At 36.2% G+C, this 19,950-nt stretch overlaps 1 protein-coding gene across 1 annotated transcript; it reads left to right on the top strand.

Moving 5' to 3' along the window:
- Window positions 1–3,173: 3,173 nt before the first annotated feature.
- CLRN3 (clarin 3) lies at window positions 3,174–19,369 on the top strand. The gene is made up of 3 exons (XM_070946188.1): window positions 3,174–3,399; window positions 15,343–15,522; window positions 19,098–19,369. Exons 1-3 carry the CDS (start codon window positions 3,174–3,176, stop codon window positions 19,367–19,369), a joined length of 678 nt encoding a protein of 225 aa, XP_070802289.1.
- The last annotated feature ends 581 nt before the right edge of the window (window positions 19,370–19,950 follow it).

Here is a 19,950-nt window from a genome sequence, read left to right as displayed (position 1 = left end):
GTTCGGTGACATCATATCGTCACCGCTACCGGCTCGGCGGAACCGGACTGAACCGGGAGGAACCCACCACTGGGGGTGGGGGGCGGGAGGAAAGAACTTGTCCACTGCTTACATGGCCAGACTCCCCCCGCAGACCTGGAGTTGGGGACCTTTATTTTAAGGATTCAAAAGCTTTAGCAATGTAAAACACAATGAAAACATGAGGAATGCTTGTTACTCTTCACTCATCTTTCTCCTTCAAATCTGACAATCCATACACTTTATATTACATGGGGATATATCTTTGTGCATATGTCATGAGCCCTTCAAAGAATGTGTGATGATAGTCGTGAACTGGTCTTTTTTAAATTAAGATGATGATTGAATCAGCAAAATTATTTGTTGCTATGCCAATAAAATCTATGCAAAATATTATTTTCCATCCATATGTATGATATCAACTCCTACACATATTCTGTGAGTAACTTTATTATGCATAAATGAGATTCTTTACTGCTGCATAGCATTTAATATTATGTTTTGCAAAAAAAAAAAAACTATTTAAGTTTTTCTAATATTTGCCTGAACATTGAAGTAAGTGATTGGAAGATGTGAAATCCACTTTGTAAGCTTTGTATCAGCCATGAACTCAAAAGATTTACTGTGGTTAATCATATGCTTTGTTTGAGCCAGTGACTTGAAAAGTCCAAAAATGTCAGAATAGCTGTTATCTTGGCTTCCTTGATCAAATCCATCTTTTCGATTTGCTCTAATTTTGCATCTTTATGATTTAGGCTGAGGCCTGGCACAATAGAAACCATTAGAAGTACCGTATTTTTCAGAGTATAAGACACACTTTTTTTCCCCCTAAAAGAGGGTGAAAATTTAGGTGTGTCTTATATACCAAATGTAGCCCCACCCACCCACTGGCCCTCACCCTTTGGCCTCTGCCTCACAGCCGTTACCTCCTTGCAAGCAAACAGCAAGAAAAACAGCTTCTTTCAGCTTCAGCACAGCCTAATTAGCACAAGTTGATTGGATCGCCTCCTGACTCTCAAGTAAAGCAGCCTGTTTGCTGTTTGCTGCAATGAGGCAAAATTGCTCAGAGGCAGAGGGAGATTTCTTTTTCTTCTTTTCCTCATCAAAAAAGGTAGGTGCGTCTTATACTCTGAAAAATACGGTAAGCCAGGAAGCCATAAATAAAACGATACAATCAAGTGATCAAAAACAAACTATGGTTTCATATAGCTTGCTATCCCAATATCAAGTAATTCTGTAATCAAGAAAACTACAATAATAGTTAGCATAATCTAAGGAGGAGATATTAAGAAAATATTTTCTTACATTCATAATCTTATATTTTATTAGTGATTATGTAGAATATTTTAGAATGGTAAAATATTATACCGTAGTATTCAAAAGTAAATCTCACTGTATCCAAGGAATTGATTATACTTAAAGTTTAAAGGTTTCTCCAGTCCAGTTGTGACCAATTCAAGGGGGTGGTGCTCATATTTGATTCTCAGTTAAGGGACTCTGCTTTGTCTGTGAGCTGCTTCCATCATCATGTGACCAGCATGAAAGTATGGAATGCAGTCATCTTTCCTGCCAAAGCGATACCTATTTATTTACTCACATTTGCATGCTTTCAAACTGCTAGGTTGGCAGGAGCTAGGGTGAGAATGGGAGTCACCCTATTATGTGGCACTTGGGTCTCAAACCTAGATTCTCAGCTTTCCAGTTGACAAGCCCAGCATTTTAATTGATAAACTATTGTGCCACTCAGATTATGCTTATTAAAGCAGAAAAATTAGCTATTCTTTATCACTTAAATTTCTGGACTGCTGTCTCGCTGTCTTGGCCCATTGGCCAACTTAGTCTTTTTTGAGAACGACATGTTATATACTGCTTATGTAATTATTGGCTAGGTTTCAGAATATGTATGTCATGACTTTTGTGTATGTCATTTTATTTTATGTCTCAAATTTATTCAAAATTTCATTTTGAATATCTAGGAAAAATGATGATTCAAGTGAATTCCCGAATCATACTTTTTTAGAAGCTTAGTTTAATATATAAGAATACTAATTTCATCATTATTAATGTTCTACATACATACATTCTAAAATGCATTAAGTCTTGCTATTCCTTTGCGCCTCTCATTTTAATAAGAAGGATTTTTCATTCCAAGAGCTGTGCAATCAATCAACATGCAAGGAAACCCAAAGGATATTTACTGAGGAATTTCCCTAGTGTGACATTGTTTTTTATATTTGTATCACTGCTTGTACAGTTCAATTTCTAATGATAATTGAAACTGGCTACCATGTATCTACAGTAGTATACTGACCACCATGTGATCAGTTTTGTCCTTTATTGAGACTCCTAAGACACGGATATCTTAGTTAAGCTACAGTTCAATCTCTCTATTGGGAATTGACTTGACAGAACTTCACAAATTAGATTTTTATGTACAACACATTCTCTTTAGGAACCATCTAAGTACTGGCACTCAGTGGTTGCAGGAAGGTATACAGGGAGTCCTTGTTTACTGACTACCTTGTACAGACCATTTGCAGCTACAACAGTGGTGAAAAATTAACTTTGTGTGCAATGAGCAATCCTTGCATTTATGATCTTTGTAGACCTATAAAAGCCAAGAAAGCTGAAATAAAGTGGTAAGGGCAGTCATGTTTTCACTTAGCAATCACTTTGCTAAACAACCATTTCGCCTTAAAAGAGGGTGGAGTGTATATGCCCTTCAGATCTTCCAAAATGAAGCAGTTCTTTATCTTGCCATGTGTTTTTTAAAGCCATGACCTCCCCCACCTCAAAAAATTGTAGAAATATCATGCATTCTGAGTGACACTATAAATAATTGTTTCATCATTCACCTTATGGAGATAAAGATTAACTTTTGAGGCTTCGTTTTGAAAGTCTCAGCATGTCATGAATTTAGGATTTTTCTTGTCACCATGGTAATGTTTTTACTGCAGACCAAAGTTCAGCTTTTTATTTCTTTATTACCATTACTGTTAGTACAAAGTTTATGGTGTAGGCAATGTGCTCTCATTTTTCAGGAAGAGTGGCAAAACCTTCATAGACTGGGATCCTCATCAAAAGAATTGCAGAATTCCGTATTGGTGGAGAAACCTTATTATAATTTAGGAAAACTCTCTTCTCTTTCTAACACAATGCCATCCAGGCAAAAGACCTTGATGTTCACCTCTGCTTTTTTCACCAGCCTGTGCTCTTTTGTTATTGTTTGCATTGTGCTTGCAACTAAAAACTGGGTGTCAAGTGCCACTACCAATGTGAAAGAAAATCCAAATATGACGCTAATAATTACATATGGACTTTTCCAAGGAGTTTGCTCAGATGTATCCCCTGGAATTAATTCAGCTCACATCGATTTTCAAGGTAAATAACAAGTGAAGGCAATAATGCTGGTCATTGACCAAAATTACTCTCTTTCTTTCTCTCTTTCTTTCTTTCTCTCTCTCTCTCTCCCCCTCCCTCCCTCCTATTGTTGGGAGTAGCTAGGTTTGTTAAACTTTTGACCAAGTATTCATTGTTTATACAATACTGTAAAACATTTACATTTACTTTAAAGTGTTTCACTCAGGAGGAAATTGTTGTACAATAAATAAGCTATAAAAAGTTTTTACAAGCCAAGTTTAAAAACTTGGCAATGTTACTAACTATATCAATAATAGTAGCAAAAAGTAATAATATGAATAAATGTCTTGTATATAATGTACATTATTGTAAATGTTCAGGTAATTACAAAGGTGCATTTCACTAAAGCCCTCTATATAATTAATCTGTAGAATTCAGTCAAATGCAATGTAGCAATAGATCGCTTGGATTGTTTTTTTAAAAGAAAATCTTGGAAGATGAAACTACAAATGGTTAATCAAATAGTTCCATATTTCTATCCAGTAGGAGTAGCAGCAGAAGAAGCAGACTCGGAATATATGAGATGAGGAAAAAAATTACTCAAAAGTAAAGAATGTGAGTGTAGATAAAGCTAGGAGAAGTAAAAAAAATAAATGTTTTGTGAAATAAATAATGTTTATTTAAATAAACAATAAATAATAATGATAATAATTTTTGAATAAATAAATGCATTACTTCAACAATTAGATTATCTAGATAACTTTATAAGAAAGTTACACGTTTATGGAAGATAGTTTTTACAGCTGTTAATCAAAGTGCCATACATTGTCTCATATTACTGAGAATATACTTCTGAAGCCTAGTTGCTATTGAATTATCAGGCTCATCTCCAACTGGTTGATCACTTTGAGAACCTAATCTGTTTTCGACCAGTGGAAGCCCCAATGAAATGTAACAAAAAAAAAAAAAAATAGAAATGGCAGCGATATCAAAGTCCTGCCCATTTTGTAGATGCATATGACAGTCATCTTATCTGCCTCTGGCTATCTTGTTATTTTCTTATTTTGTAATAAAATGTTTCAAATATCAAAATATATGGAAAAAAAACAGAAAACCTTTGTTGCTGAACAAGCATCAGTGTGAAAGAGTGCCTGATCCTTATAGTTTTCAGTTCTATGCAGGGTATTTTCAGAGAAAACTGTCATTTATCAATCTATATAGTGTTCCTAAAAGGGACGCAGTGGCTCAGTGGCTAAGACGTTGAGATTGTCGATCGAAAGTTCAGACGTTCAGTACCGCGTAATGGGATGAGCTCCCGTTACTTGTCCCAGCTATTGCCAATTTAGCAGTTTGAAAGCACGTAAAAAAAATATGCAAGTAGAAAAATAGGGACCTCCTTTGGTGGAAAGGTAACAGTGTTCCGTGCTCCTTTGGCCTTAGTCATGCCGGCCACATGACCATGGAGATGTCTTCGGACAGCGCTGGTTCTTTGGCTTTGAAACAGAGATGAGCACTGCCCCCTAGAGTCGGGAACGACTAGCACATATGTGCAAGAGGAAACTTTACCTTTACCTTTACCTTATAGTGTTCCTACTTGTGATGCTATGATGGTACTTTGATTTTAACTGTTACATTTAGTGAGGCTTTTCTATATTATATTGGCATTTCATATGTTATTTACAATGTAGAACAAATTGAGCATTCCTATTTATAGATTTGCTAAATAATATGCAAATGAAATTGTGATGGGCCACAGACAAGAATCACCTGTATAAAATTCAAAATAAAATCAGATAATACGATAGGGGTTTTTTTAATGATAAAGGGATAAATGTTAATTAGTATGGTTTTATTCTGTTTTACTACTGCAAACCCTAAAAAAGGGTTAAGCAGTAAAACTAAACTAGAATAATAAAGAAATCCTCTCTCCACATCAGTATCAACAGAACAATTGAAATAGTTCTGTAGTTATGTTATTCAGACAAACTAGTTCAGATCAGAGGCATGCAAATCTGACCATAACTAAAGAATGAATGTCCCTGGCCTAGCTAAATCCAAAACCACAGATGGATTGCATCTCAGAAGGATTGCATCTCAGCCTTTTTTTTTTTTTTTTGCATCCATAGTCTCATAATGTTTAGCACTAAAACAATGTTCAACTCAGGGTGAAATTCTCCCGGTTCGGACCGGATCGCCTGATCCGGTAGCGATGGAGGCGGGTGGTTTGGAGAACTGGTAGCAAAAATCCCTGCCCCCCCCCCCCGCCGCCCAGCTGAGCCACACAATCATCAGAGGCTTTTTTTTTTACTTTTAAAAGCATTTTTCCCACAACCTCTTTGGCCAAAAAAATGCTTTTAAAAGTTAAAAAAAAAAAGCTTCTGATGATCGCGCGGCTCATCTGGGATCCTCAAAGGCTTTTAAAAGAAAAAAAAACCTTTTTTTCTTTTAAATGCCTCTGACGATCCAAGCTGAGTTGCTTGATCGGCAGAGGCATTTAAAAGAAAAAAGTCTCTGCCGATCAGGCAACTCAGCTGGGATCGTCAGAGCCTTTAGGAAAGCACTTTTTTACAACCTCTTCGTTGAAGAGGTTGTAGAAAAAATGGTTTTAAAAGTAAAAAAAAAAAATTGGCCACGCCTACCCAGTCACATTACCCCCACCCCCACCACCAAGCCCACAGAACCAGTAGTAACAAATTTTAGATTTCACCACTGGTTCAACTGTATCTCCTGTTTAGGTCAGGGTTGTGTACTGATATAGACAGAATTTTGACTGGCCTTAACTAGGAGGTGACATCTTCCAGTGACTTCAGCTACATACTAAATAGGACGAATGAGAGAGAGCAGAACCTCAGGCATTCCATAAAGAAGGACTTTAGAATTCAACATCTCTGTTCCTATTGCCACCAAATGGAACCAACTCGTGAGAAGAGAATGAAATCAATGTAGCACAATATACACCAATTCCAACTGTTAGAAGTGATACAGATGATATCACTGATCACTCACATCAGTGAAAGGCGAGATCTAGTTGTATTAGGAGGACCACCCTATTACCTAGGTCCCAACACAGTCATTCTCAAAAGCAGTCAGTACCAACCACATTATTAGACATGATAGCTAAGTACAGCCTCCAAACTCAAAGCTAACAGTTGTGAAAAGAAAAGACAATGGGACAAAGGTTATTACGGTCATTATCGCTTACCCTCCACACCATAATGAGCTGTGATAATAACCTTAAGAAGAGGTGCCATAGACAAGACAATAGTCATGCAAGAGAAATCTCAGCCCACAAAAGGAATGGGGCTGGATAAAGCATCTTAGAAGGAACCCTTCCTAGTTCTCTGGAAAATAAAAGCAAGGGAGGGAAGGAGTGCAAGATTATATTATTGTAATTTGCAACAGTGCTAGTTCTCATGGTTTTGGTTGCTTGTCTGGACTACCTCAAAGAGCTGACAGCCCCTTCCTCGACTTTTCAATACATAATATATGGATACCATTATTAAAAGCTGTGTATTAGATTAAATTAAGATGCTTCTCTTTATTGAATGCCACACTGGATTGGATGGCTATGCTGAACCTAATACATAAGAATGATTCTTACATCAGAACATATATTATTTTTCATTTTTTGTGAGAATACAAAATACATTTTATTATGTACCATAATACAACTGAATATATATCTTCTGCCATTCTTGGTGGAAAAAAGCAAGAGAACTAAATATGTAAAGACCTGTAGTATGAATTATACAGAGGCTATTGTGCATAGCAATTCTTCGGTAGCTTGAAATTTGTTGGCAAGAGCAATTTGCTTGAATATTAAAAGGTCAGTTAATTAGTAGCCTTACCACAAGTAAGGCATCTGATATTATCCTCCAGATTTCTCATGAGCCTTCCTGACTAAACAATAAATTTGATCTCTTACATTTTGCATTCTAAATGCGGAAACCACGACACACAATTAAACTAGCAGACACTTATTAGGCTGCCATTTGTGATTTATGTTGTGTAATAAATGACTGTAGGCTTTCTTGGGCTTTCCAGAAGAATCCTAGAATGAGATGCTGCACTTCATAAGTTATTCCTCACCTCCCAATATTAAAAATGTTTTATTCTTAAATAAATCCCCAATCATTTATGTTTGAAATGTTTAGCCATACATCAAAGGAGACTAACAATTTTGTTCAGTTTAGGTTTGATTTAAAATATGTTGCCAACGTTTAGCCACTTCTAAACAAGCATAAATATTTGACATTCTTATAAAGAAATCAACCCCCTTTACAGACATTTCTGTGTACCAATACAGATGGCCTACTCTCAAGATGAACTTGTCATGATGTGAATAATAGACAATTTAAGAAAATGCATAAGCAGTTTGCTGCATTATGTTTGAATGGGTATATTTGAGCAGAAATAGTTATGCCTTCTGCTTTTATTTTAAACATGCATACAATAATATATTTTTGTCTCTTTGTTCTATTTTTTAAAACACAAGATTTTGGCAAAGAATTGTGGGATAAAATACAATCACGTCTTTAAAATATTAAACCACTATATCAAATTATTAGTGCTATACCAAAATGTTTTGGTTTCCTTTTATATGTCAGATAACAAATGGCTTCTGTTTTTTTTCCAGAAAAGGAAAATATACTAGTGAAATTTTAATGGGAAGCAAATGACTTGTTCTTAAGCTTACTTTGATATTATAAGATTGTTGAAAGGTGATACGCCTTTCATCATGCAATAATTTCTCCAGCAGATTGCAGCTTCATTGCTGTTCTACTCTACAGATAAATTCCAGAGAAAATTATTATAAGGTTAACTACTCCCATAGGATTTTTAAAAAAAAATCAGGAAAAAGAGATAGCCAGAGAGGTTGCGTATTAGAGGAGAGATGTACAGCAGCACCTTATACCTGTAAAGTAGGCTCACAAATATCAGAAAATAAAAAAAATATAAAGCAATTCTAATAAGATAAACAAGGAGCAGTTTCTACTACTATGTTCAAGAAATTGGAAATATTAAGAAATAAAATCAAAGACTTTTCTCAGGGTTTTTATACAGGGGTTATATACAGTGAGTAATAAAAGATCAGAAAAGAAGAAGGTTCCTAAGACTGCTAAGAATGATTCCAAGTTTCTAGAAGTCCTAATGCTATTCAGATCCAAGAATAACGAATGCATGGCAGGGACCTAACCACATTCTCAAAGATCTCAATAGAGATTAATGAACTGAATGAATTGTACATATATATACTGTTGCAATATTTTCAGGATCAGACTCAATAATAGTAGTAGGAATTAAAGGTTTAAATATATTTCCTTTTATTTACAATAGGCATTCTATATTCACTGAATATTCACAGATAGAAGCAAGGAAAAGGGTGAAGGTGGCTCTTTATATATACAATGGGTGGAGCCATGAGTGGGAGTGGTGAATTAAGAATACATTAAGAGTTGGAGAATAAGTTAACCCCTGATATCCCATTTATATACTATTTACGCATTAGGGAATAAGGCATTTACATCTGACAAATCCCCCTCTAAATGCCGATTCGCTATACAACACCAATTACATTCAGATTCAGGACAATACAAGACATACAATTTAGAAGTTAAATATTTGTGCTGTTTAGAAGGTAAAGGCTTTGTCAATATGTCAGCTAATTGTTCCGAAGTATCACAATGCACTGCTTTGATAAATCCATCTTGAGACAATTGTCTCACATGTTTAAATTTTATATCTATATGCCTGGATCTTTGTCCAATGGCATCGGATCTAGATATTTCAATGGCTGCTTTATTGTCTTCATGCATAACAAAAGGTAAAACAGGTTTTTTCCAAACATCTGAAATTAAATCATTAAACCATACAAGATTATTTGCAGCTTTGGATAAACAAACATATTCCGCTTCTGTTGTTGAAGTGGCTACTAGTTCTTGTTTACCAGTGTACCAGTAAACTGGACAGTCATTTAAGAGAAAAATATAACCAGAAGTACTTTTTCTGCATGATATGTCTCCAGCCCAATCCGCATCTGCGTAACATGTAAGCTTTGGTTCTTTATAATCACTAGGTTCTAATACTAAGCAGAAATCTAATGTACTTTTCAGATATCTTAAAATTCTTTTAACAGCTTCCCAGTGATACATAGTTGGTTTGCTGACGTGTCTGGATAATAAATTGAGTGGTAAGGCGATATCTGGCCTGGTCCAATTAGATATATAAAGTAGTGAACCTATGATTGATCTATAAAATGTATTGTCCTTGAATTCAGGAGAAGATTCATCAGCATTTCTAAGAAAATCAGTTTGCATGGGAGTGTCACAGGGTTTGGCATTGTTTAAATTGCATTTATTTAGAAGTTCAATAATCTTATCTCTCTGAGTAAGTTTGAATCCCCTTCTAGTCTTATTAATTTGGACACCAAGATATTTGTTTACTTTACCTAGAGATTTCAACGAGAAATGTTCATTTAGCTTATTTACAAAAGTTTCTCTTCTCTCTTTGTGTTTCCCTATATATAAAATATCATCTACATAAATCAATACAAATTCAATGTAATCATTACCCTTTTTGACAAAGAAACAGTTATCAGCAGTGGTAGCGTTAAAATCCATGGTTTTAAGTACTTTTACCAAGCAATCGTACCATCTTTTACCAGATTGCTTTAATCCGTATAAACTCTTGTTCAATAGCCAAGTTTCATTTTTGTTGGTGTATTGACTGTGGGGTGCTCTTACATATATTTCCTTATCTAGTTTTGCATGTAGATACGCAGTCTGTATGTCATATTGGAATACATCAAGATTGAGTGCAGATGCTACTACTAGGGCTGTTTTGACACTCTCTGTTCTTACTGTGGGGGAGTACGTATCAGTATAGTCCTCCGGATATTTTTGTGCATAACCTTGTGCAACTAATCTAGCTTTGTATAGGGTATTGTCTCCTTCTAGGTTCTTAATTTTATATATCCATCTGGTACCAATAATTGTTTTATCTTTAGGTGCAATTGCAGGTGTAAATACATTTAATCCTTGCAAACTTTCCATCTCTTTTTTCATGGCTAGTTCCCATTTTTCTTTTTCTTCACGAGGGAGTTTTAATACTTCCTCATATGTATTAGGTGTTATTTGTTCATCATCCATATGCATTATGTAATCTCTGTATTTATTTGGCATTTGATTTCTGTTGTTCCTAATGGCTCTATCAGGTTTGCTATTGTTGTCATGTAAATATCTTGCTTCCTTTTTTGTTAGTGTGTCTGTCTTTATTTTGTGTTGACTATTTGTCCAAGTTTTGGTTTTACTTTTATATTTGTTGACATTTTGTTTTTCTATGGTCCCTTCCTCACGAGATTTTGTATCTTTGCATTTATTTGGAAATATTTCGTTGAGATGCAATTTAGACCAGTTAGCCTGTTCATGGAACACAGCTGTTCTGGAAACTATAAATTTGTTATTATTATCAATGAATCTGTACCCTTTGGTGCCAGTTTCATATCCCATAAATCTGAGTCTTCTGGATACATTTTCTCCCTTTCTTCTCAACTGTTTAGGTATGTGTACGTCTGCAGTGACTCCAAATATGTGCATGTGTGCTAATTTTGGTTTCCTATTATACATTACTTCATATGGTGTCTTATTTACTATACTGGACCAAGTTCTATTTTGTGTGTAATTTGAATAATGTAAGGCTTCTGACCAAAATTGTTTGCTTAAGCCAGCATCCTCTAATGTGCACCTAATCATGGTTTGTAACGTGGAATTTTTTCTCTCTGCAATCCCGTTTTGGAACGCAGAAAATGGGCTAGACGTGTAATGTAGCATTCCTCTATCCTTTAACCATTGGGAGAATTCTTTAGACATGAATTCACATCCCCTATCTGTCATAATTTGTTTTATTCTGATATTGTGTTGTGTTTCTATGCGTTTGTAAAATTCCTTAAATTTTTGAAAAGTTTCATCCTTGTGTTTTAATGTATAAACAAATCCATAGCGACTGTAATCATCTACTATTGTCAGAAAGTAACGTTTTCTATAAGTGATTGATGGAGTTAATGGGCCAACTAGGTCCATGTGTACTAAGTCAAAAATTTTATTAGTTGATCTGGTGGATTTTCTTGGCCTAGGACTAGTTTTTAGTTTTGTAGATTTACATACTGAGCATTCCAAATAGTTTTCACAATTTTTTATTTTGACACCTTCTGCGTGTTCAGTCATTTTTTGTACTACAGGAAAACTTGCATGTCCTAACTTCCTATGTAAGATGTGAGCACACTCATCATGAATTGGCTTACCTATTTTTGGTTTTTTTTCATTGTGTGTGTCTGCGTGATCATGAGATATTTTACATTCATCATTGTCACTGTTACTAATATTTTCATCATCTGCTTCAATACAATCTTCCATATTTGAATCAATGTTATGCAACCATTTTTCTTTTGTTATCAGATAAGGTAGGCCTCCTTTAATCATTACAGTGCCTACATTTATTTTATTCTTCTCTAAAGTTGCTTTTCCTTTTGAGAAAACTATATTAATGTCAGAATCTCTACTTAGTTTTATGGCACTTAGTATGTTATGAGGTATTTCAGGTATTAACAATACCCCCTCTATTTTTCCTAGACCAGGCAAGGTCACATTCCCTCTGCCTAATACTTGAACTTTTTCTTGGTTAGCTACCTTTATTACAAATTTATCTTCTGTAAATGAAGACAATATATTTTTGTTATTAGTAGTGTGATTAGTTGCTCCAGAATCAATAAGCCAATTATTGTTCTCATTTTGTTGTGTTTTAGTGCTGTCTTGTTTATTTAGTCCATTCAGTGAACCAGATTTTCTCTCTTTTGAATTTTCTCTGCCCCCTCTATTTTCTCTGTAATTTGGTGGGCTTCTATATCTATGTCTATCTATGGAAGACTGTCTATAATTGTATTTGTTCCTATATTCTGACCTATGTCTTTCCTTTGAAATTTTGGGACAATCTCTTCTATTGTGTTCCCTGGACCCACAATTGTGGCATTTGAATGTTTCATTATATTTCTCTTGGAAAGCTACTTTCCTAAAAGGTTTGTGCTCTGTGTGATTGCTAGAACGATTTTTTCTTGAATTGTCTTCTGCTATCAATTTGTTGGATAGACTTTCTATGGATAAATATCCTAGATTGATAGTGTCTAAATGTGACATAAAACTATCCCATGATGAATCAAGTGAGTTGATAATAACACTTTTCATAGTTTGGTCTGAAATCACTTCCCCTCTCAAATGCAGCTCAGCTCTTATTTTGTTTAAAGATATTAAATGCTCACTTATGGAAACCCCTGGTTTTACTCTAGAAGAAAAGAAATCCTTAGACATCCTTGTGGTAGTAGCTACACTGTCGCTGTGAAACAAATTAAACATGCATTGAATTATTTCTGAAACAGTCAAATTTGGTTTGATGCTATGATACATTGCAGGAGACACACTAGATATTATTAAGAAAAATGCTCTATGGTGTAAACAATCTATTTTTAAAGTCCAAGGTCTTCTTGGGGGACTAGTGATAAAAAATAGTAAATTTTCCTTCATAAAGATAACCTGGAGCTGTTGATACCATTCTTGCAAATTAATGCCATCAACCCTTAGTTTTGGGAAGTCACTGGGTAAGTTTCCCACATTATTTTGTCCATTACTTACAACCTGAGGTAGTCCGTGGTCTCGCAAGTGTAGGAAATTGCAAAACGGCATGGGGATGCTCGCAACGAGTCTGCGTGGTTCTCTGGCCAGTTCATGTCTTTCCGGACCATCTACGTAGTTTCGCACATGCACGTTGTTCATTTCTTCCTTGGCGTCGTCGTGGAAGGTTCTCTCCATTGCGGCTCGCTCGCTCTGCTCTTCTTCAGATGAGTCGGTCTCTGGTTCGGCCTTGGGAGTTTTGATGACGGCGACTGCTCTTCTTTTTCTTTTGGGGGCGTTGGCACTTGCTTCGGTCTGTGGTGTAGGGCGGAATCGACATGGCTCTCTGGGTTCGGGCGTCGTCGCTCTCGAAGTCAGGATGGGAGCGCGCTGGTCTTGAGGTATCGGCTTGTTCGCTTGCTTCTTCGGTGACGCCTTGGTAATTTTTAATTTTGGCCCAAATGCAGCAAAAAGCGTCTTCATTGCTGACTTTACTTGGGATTTCGTCGAGTCATCTTCACTTTCTGATTCTGGCTCTTCCGAGGAATTTGAATCCTCCTTTTCATTTTCGTTGTCTGATAACGTTTTTCGCGCCAGAAATTTTGAACTGAGCATTTTGATTGGCTCTGCTTCGCTCATCTTGGAGGCCTGTTGAAACCAAGATGGCTGCCATTCAAATTTTCGCGCGGGATCACATTTTTTCTTTTTCATAATGACTTTCTCTGTAGTCATATCACTCACAATTTTTTGGTCTTTAGGTTTCTCGTTAGTGATGTTTTTCTCTCTCGCTGCTCCGCTGTTCTTCAGCATTTCTTGGAGGTTCGCGATGAGGCTTTCATCATTCTTCTGGCTCTTTAATAGTTTTAATATCTCTGACCTGAGTTCGTTATTCTCTATTTCGATTTCTTCCTGGTCATCATTTTCATCTACTAATTCTTCGTCTTCAATGGTGTATTCTTCGGATTCTCTCGAAATCGCGTTTGTGGATTCGTTGATTATTTCTTGTTCAGTTTCCATTTCTTTGCTGTAGGCCCTGGTGTTGGGCCTATCTTTCTTAGACATTTTTTAAGTATTTATTGAGTCAATTAACCATCCTCTGCTACCAGATTGTTGCAATATTTTCAGGATCAGACTCAATAATAGTAGTAGGAATTAAAGGTTTAAATATATTTCCTTTTATTTACAATAGGCATTCTATATTCACTGAATATTCACAGATAGAAGCAAGGAAAAGGGTGAAGGTGGCTCTTTATATATACAATGGGTGGAGCCATGAGTGGGAGTGGTGAATTAAGAATACATTAAGAGTTGGAGAATAAGTTAACCCCTGATATCCCATTTATATACTATTTACGCATTAGGGAATAAGGCATTTACATCTGACATATACATGTGTATATATATACATATTTTTTTGATTTGATCAGAATCTTTATAAAATGAAGCACCATCAGTAACATTGCATACAAAGCTATATGCATTCAATTCTGCACAGATGTGCTCTGTCCAAACAATTAGAAGTATCCATGACTGTATGGAGGAAAGTCCATCTGCAAAATTCCAACTCTTGCTCATAAACTCCCATGCACAATAGTCAGTAAATGTTTTTATAGAGCTAGAACAGTCCTTCCTAATTTAATCAGTGTGTCAGTGTCCTTTTATCTGGACAATATCCGTTGGGAAGAGAAAATTCAACATGCACGGTCATATTTGAAAGGAGTCGTCATTATCATCAATTGCTTCTACTTTTTAAATTACCTTTACAGAAAAAAATGTAGAGCCACAATGTAGAGCCACAATGTAGAGCCAATGTAGAGCCACAATGTAGAGCCACTGTGGCTCTACAGTGTCCACAATGTGGACATTGTAGAGCAGGGTCCCCAACCCCCAGTCCGTGGACCACCACCAGGCCACAGCATGCCAGCAACCGGACCGAAGAAATAAGCAAAGCCCCATCCACAGGATGCAGACAGCATGTGAAACCATGCCCCTTCCAGTCCATGGAAAAACTCTCTCCATGGAACTGGTACCTGGTGCCCAAAAGCTTGGGGGTGCTATTGTAGAGAGAGTGATGTTAATATATGGCAACAAAAATAAAAATAAAATCAGAAGACTGGTAGCTATTTTTCCAACCACCCACTGTAGGCCTCTAATGAATCGAGCTGCAGTTGATGGAAACTAATACTTTTAAATGTTTTGCTGGTCAGAAAATGTGATAACAGGTTCTTGTGAAATATGTCTATATTGATATTATTTATATTATCTCTGCATCTTGTCATACTAATTATGAATAATTATGTTTCAGTTGCAGGTACTCTAAAAAATTATACTTTGAAGATTTTCCATGGTGTAATTATATTTCTGCTGGTTGTAACTATGCTGAGTTCCTTCCTTAGTTCTGGATTTACCTGTTTCAATGCCATCAGCAACCCATACCAAACATTTTTGGGACCTATTGGAGCTTATACCTGGAATTCTGTGTCTTGTAAGTAATATACATTTGAGCAGATATGTTTTCAAATAATGGATAATCTAATACACTTACATTGAGACACCAAACAATTGCAATTCAGAATGAAAAAACAAAGGCAACCATTTTGATATTTATCAATATTATCAAAATTCTACTAAATTCATTAACTGGAAGTACAAACAGGTTTAAAACACATTAAGTAATCGCAATAAAAATAATCTCTGGTTAACTTCATTTACTAACTTTCAAACTTACAAATGTTCCTCACCTTTAATTACAGACCAGTAGATGATATAAAATAAAAACAAATATTATAGTCCAAATGAATCCAGTAAAAATTAAGCATAATAATTAATGTTAAAAGCTTTATGTTTAGATCTTAAGGATACTAATTCTGTGAGTAGTCAGAATGATAACATTTTATGGATTATATTTCTAACAAAAAGACTCATTTTATTCATTTGTAATCAAGGTTCATATATGCCAATTTACGTCTTAAACTATCTTCTGCAATTGCTTTATCATTTATAATATAATCCAAATTACATCCAATATCCGCAAACATCATGGAAACTGGCTTAAAAGTGACACATTATGTGCCTATACAAAATTACTGGAAAAGGTCCATATAAATCTGTAAAATGGGGTAAAAGAAAGGGTACTTATACGCATGTCTGATGGTCATATATACTGTTCAGAAGTGACTATATAGATTAATAATATGGGTGTAATAATTATTAGTCACAGTCCAAAGATATGTTTACTGTCGTTATTTAATAAAGCAGCTCAAAGAATAATACTAATTAACTCTTTCTGGAGAGTCTTCTAATGATCCTCTGCTCTCTCTGAAAACAATCATCAGAAAATACACATTCCCTCCCCATTACGGCTCAGGTGTTTCTTTCTATCTGGGTTAGAGTGTTTTCATTTTGCTTTAATGCTTCCTTTGCAGAGAAAGGACCACATCTAATGCTTAATGCTACCTCTAGTACCTTTTAGACTTCATTATTTTTTTTTACTGAGGCTGTTACAATATCTCATTCAGTATTGCTTTCACCTTTTAATCCAAAATGTGCTGCTTTGACACCTGGCAGAAAGGGTTGGGTTTTTTTTGTTTTTTGTTTTTAAAAAATCCTGTTTTTCTTTCCAAGCAACCACTTTTGCCACTTTAACTATTTATTTATTTTTCAAACAGAGCAAATTTCACGAATTTTCCCATCCGAGCTAGACTTCTTTTAAATACTCAGCTTTCAACTAGTCCCCCAAAACCTACAAGCTATCTGAGGGCAGGGGAGAAACCAGGGGTGAAATGTAAAATTTGTTACTACTGGTTCTGTGGGCCTGGCCTGGTGGTGTTGAGGGTAATGTGACTGAGTAGGCGTGGCCAACTTTTTTTTTTTTTTAACTTTCCAAAGCATTTTTTCTACAACCTCTTTCTGAAGAGGTTGCAAAAAATGCTTTGAAAAGCCTCTGCCAATCAGGCAACTCAGCTGGGATCATCAGAGGCTTTTCAAAGCATTTTTTTCTGCAACCTCTTCGGCTGAAGACGTTGCAGAAAAAAATGCTTTGAAAAGCCGTTGATGATCCTAGCTGAGCCGCGCAATCATCAGAGCTTTTTTTTTAATTTTTAAAAGCATTTTTTTGGTGGAAGAGGTTGTAGAAAAAATGCTTTTAAAAGTAAATTTAAAAAAGCCTCTAATGATCATGCAGAATTTTCATTCTTCTTTGGGTTTTTATTTCTGAATTTTAAATCCAATTGGGGGATAATTAAGTAAGTAATATGCAACTGCTGGAATGCAGGAGGAACAGCAGGAGGAAGAGGAGGAGACAGAGGAAAAGGAGAAAGAGGAGGAAAAGAGTGAGGAGGAGGAAGAAGAGGAGAGAAATTAAGTCTTTCTTTGCTTTCTGTATTTCTAATCTAAAATCCTTATTCTCTCTCACATCTACTGGTATATATTTGCTATATACCATATTTTTCGGACTATAAGATGCTCCAGACTATAAGATGCACCTAGCTTTTGGAGAGGAAAACAAGGGAAAAAAATCTGTCTGTTCGCTACCGCTGCCTGTTCACTGTGGTCCATTTGCCATGGCCCATTCGCTGTGGCCCATTTGCCACCTTCACGACAGTCCATTCACTGTGGCCCATTTGCCACGGCCCATTTGCTGCCACCACTGCACATTTACTGCCACAGCCTGTTCGCCATGGCCCATTCACCATGGCCCATTCACCACCCCGGCCCATTCACCATTGCCCGTTTGCTGCCACCACTGCAGCCCGTTCGCTGTTGCCTGTTCACTGCCGCCTATTCACCGCCGCCATCGCAGGCCATTCTAGAACAGTTGATCGGCGCCATACCAACCCTCCTCCCCCTCCCCACAGCAATATTCACTGTATAAGATGCACAGACATTTCCATCCACTTTTTGGGAGGGGGGGAAGTGCGTCTTATACTCCGAAAAATATGGTATATGTTTTATACATATATATGTATGTATAACAAAAGGCCCACTGGCTCCTTTCATCACCAAGATAATGGAAATGACACAGAAGAAGAGCCCAAAGTTCCTTAAAAGTTAAAAATCTTAGACCATCTGATCATTAATCTTTCATATCATGTCTATTTTGGCTCCTTGAGCCAGTAAGAAAAAAATACAAGGTTTCCTTAGTTCTTAGGAGAGCAGCCTGAAGAATGAAATTGCAATAGAGAAAAACATTGCTTAGAGACAAAAAATAGAAATACACTTGCAGACAAAAACTGTTTTTTATATACATCAAAAGTAGTGAAATGTTATACTGTAAAATGAACTCATTCAGTCATTTCCCTGGAGCTACAACCCTTCAGTCTTCTATTAGACTTACATCAGGTTTCTTTTGATGTACTTTGCTCTCCTTATGATCCTGCTACTAAAATAACTCAATTTCTGATATTGAATTTGTCCCAAGAGATTCCTGCTTTTTAAAACAGGTCTGAAATAATTAGTGCAAGGGAGAAAACTGTATATATAAACGCCCAGCAGAACCTGTGCAAAATCCTACCACAACCCAGGCTTTCAATGTGAACTACAAAAACCATTGTTCAAAACCATCAAACTGTGATGGCTGGAGTGGCGCGGTGGCCTAGAAGTGGCACTCTCGCCTCACAATCAGGACGCTGTGAGTTCGAGCCTAGGTAGAGGCAGATATTTCTCTCTCTGGGCATACTGAGAATATATCTGCTGAACAAAACTCCACATCGGTGACAGGAAGGGCATCTGGCCATTAATACACTCTGCTAGTTCCATTCAGTTGCCCAGTCTCCACCCCGCAAGGAATTATGGGGTGATTTAAAAGAAGATTATGATCACAGTGTGATTGCTGGGCGGGGGGGGGGGGGCTGGGAGTGATGAGAATTATCACCCGACACATGTGAGATATAGAATGTTGTTTTATATTTTGTATGAAGAAATATAACTCCACATGGATGATCCTTGCTATGTATCTCAATCCATTCTGGAAGCAATTGACTGACTTGGCATGTTTTACATTTAAAACTAAACACAACAGAGAAATGCACAATATCAGCAATCTTTTATTTTTACTTTTAGGTATCTGCTGTCTCTTAAATCTAATATTGTTTGCAGTGAATGTAGAAGTAAACAAACTGTCTGCTGAGCTGGCCATCAATCATTGCAAAGTTTTCCCAGGCTTTGAACAAAGGAACTCATATGGATATTCATACTGGGTCATGCTTCTTATAATTGCCCTCAATGCTACAACTGTTATCATCATTGTTTTCTACCAACGGGCAAAGTATTCTAAGAAGAAGGAACGAGAGAGACCTTTGGACAGTGCACCCAAGGATGGGATTTTATTTTAATGTGATTATTTCTTCTGCTTTAAGATAAACTAAGCAGTCTCCTATTTCAAGATAAAGTATGGAGTTACGGCCATGTAAGGTTCATTGACTTACAGAGTATCATGAGGTACAAGGAAAAGATAAAGATAAAGATAATATAATAGAGACTGTTAGGATTGGCATTTGAAGGGTCAAGCCTTGACCTAACTTGGACCCAATTCAAGGTAAAAGGTAAAATGTCTTTCAGGAAACCAGTATCTAGTATCTGTGCTGACTAGCAAGGAGAATCCTCAAACAGCTATAACGTCTTCATTCATATAACAGAATTAAAAGTTATGTCAGGAGCAGCAGAACATTTTGAGCACATGAGTGGAACCGCATTTGAATGAAAAAGCTACAGAAATTTGGGAAACTAGGTTCCTTTATTTTAAAGAAATAACATGCTGTTTTGTTTTATTAATTGATCAAATCAGATGATGTCTACAAGTAACAGCTCTGTCTTTGTGAATAAAGCCAGTGATAGAGCAAAGTTTCCACCTCTTCTCTATTTATATTAACTTACAATGGCACCCTTTTATCTTTCCTTCATTAACTCTAATACA

Source organism: Pituophis catenifer, unplaced genomic scaffold (genome assembly GCF_029215685.1).
Source record: "Pituophis catenifer annectens isolate HBS135680 unplaced genomic scaffold, rPitCat1.0.hap2 SCAF_6, whole genome shotgun sequence".
Taxonomy (NCBI): Eukaryota; Metazoa; Chordata; class Lepidosauria; order Squamata; family Colubridae; genus Pituophis; species Pituophis catenifer.
This window is presented reverse-complemented; position numbering and strand designations above follow the sequence as displayed.